Source organism: Bison bison, unplaced genomic scaffold (assembly GCF_000754665.1).
Source record: "Bison bison bison isolate TAMUID 2011002044 unplaced genomic scaffold, Bison_UMD1.0 scf7180017860457, whole genome shotgun sequence".
Taxonomy (NCBI): domain Eukaryota; kingdom Metazoa; phylum Chordata; class Mammalia; order Artiodactyla; family Bovidae; genus Bison; species Bison bison.
Window position 1 is genome coordinate 2,984 of NW_011491029.1, and position 1,133 is coordinate 4,116.

Sequence of the window (1,133 nt, forward strand, 5' to 3'; positions counted from 1 at the left end):
TTTTCCTCCACCTGTCCTTTCCTCCTTCCCTGTTTCTTTCTTCATTTCTCCCTTCCATCAAAATGTGCCAACTATCCCCTTATTATAAAACATCAATATATATTTATTTAAAGATTAGTCTTTTTTTCTCTAATTCCCTTTTCCCCTTTCTTGATATTTTCCTAGTGGTATTTTTACATTATACATTTTGTTATAGTTTTGTGTATCTCATTAGTATCTAAATTCCTCTAAGGTAGATCTTTGCTTTCTTCTTTAGGTTCTCTATGAGGTTTGAATGAATGAATGAATGAAAACTTTAGTATATCAAACAAAAGGCCAGTTTGTCCAGATGAAGCATCAGTTTTTGTTAGGCAAGTATTTAAAAAACAAAATGAAACTGTCCTTTGGCTGTTCCACTTCTAATTTTCCTTGCTTGGTCAGCGCTCTTCTTCTTAGGCCTGATATTAACCAGCTTATGCTTTCAGAGAATTTGTATTTATAGAATATATTCTATAGTAAATATATAGCATATTTTCACATGTACAAATATTTGTTTACTTTATCAGTTCAGTTCAGTCATTCAGTTGTGTCCAACTCTTTGTGACCCCATGGACTACAGCACACTAGGCTTCCCTGTCCATCACCAATTCCCAGAGCTTACTCAAACTCATGTCCATCGAATCAGTGATGCCATCCAACCATCTCATCCTCTGTCATTCCCTTCTCCTCCCACCTTCAACCTTTCCCAGCATCAGGGTCTTTTCAAATGAGTCAGTTCTTCGCAGGGTCAAATGTACTGGTCCTTTCGGGGGTCATCTGTCACCCTGAAGGCTTCATTTTTCTCTCTTCTCCGCTGGTAACCAGGAGTGTGAGGAGGAGGCTGTCGGGGTCATTATGTGCGCGTCGGTCAAGTACAACATCCGGGGTCCCGCCCTCATCCCGAGAATGAAGACCAAGCATCGCATCTACTACATCACCCTCTTCTCCATCGTCCTGCTGGGTCTGATCGCCACGGGCATGTTTCAGTTCTGGCCGCACTCCATCGAGTCCTCCGGCGACTGGAGCGTGGAGAAGCGCAGCGTCCGAGACGTGCCGCTGGTCAGGCTGCCGGCCGACAGCCCGGTGCCCGAGCGCGGCGACCTCAGCTGCAGGGT

At 44.0% G+C, this 1,133-nt stretch overlaps 1 protein-coding gene across 1 annotated transcript in view; it reads left to right on the top strand.

Annotated features, from left to right (window-relative positions):
• The first annotated feature begins 231 nt into the window (after window positions 1-231).
• EXT2 (exostosin glycosyltransferase 2) overlaps window positions 232-1,133 on the top strand; it is a 136,156-nt gene continuing 135,254 nt past the window's right edge. Inside the window, exons 1-2 of the mRNA XM_010832223.1 lie at window positions 232-350; window positions 844-1,133. Of these exons, the coding sequence (XP_010830525.1) occupies window positions 874-1,133 (260 nt within the window). The 5' untranslated portion in view covers window positions 232-350; window positions 844-873. The remainder of the gene's footprint in view (window positions 351-843) is intronic.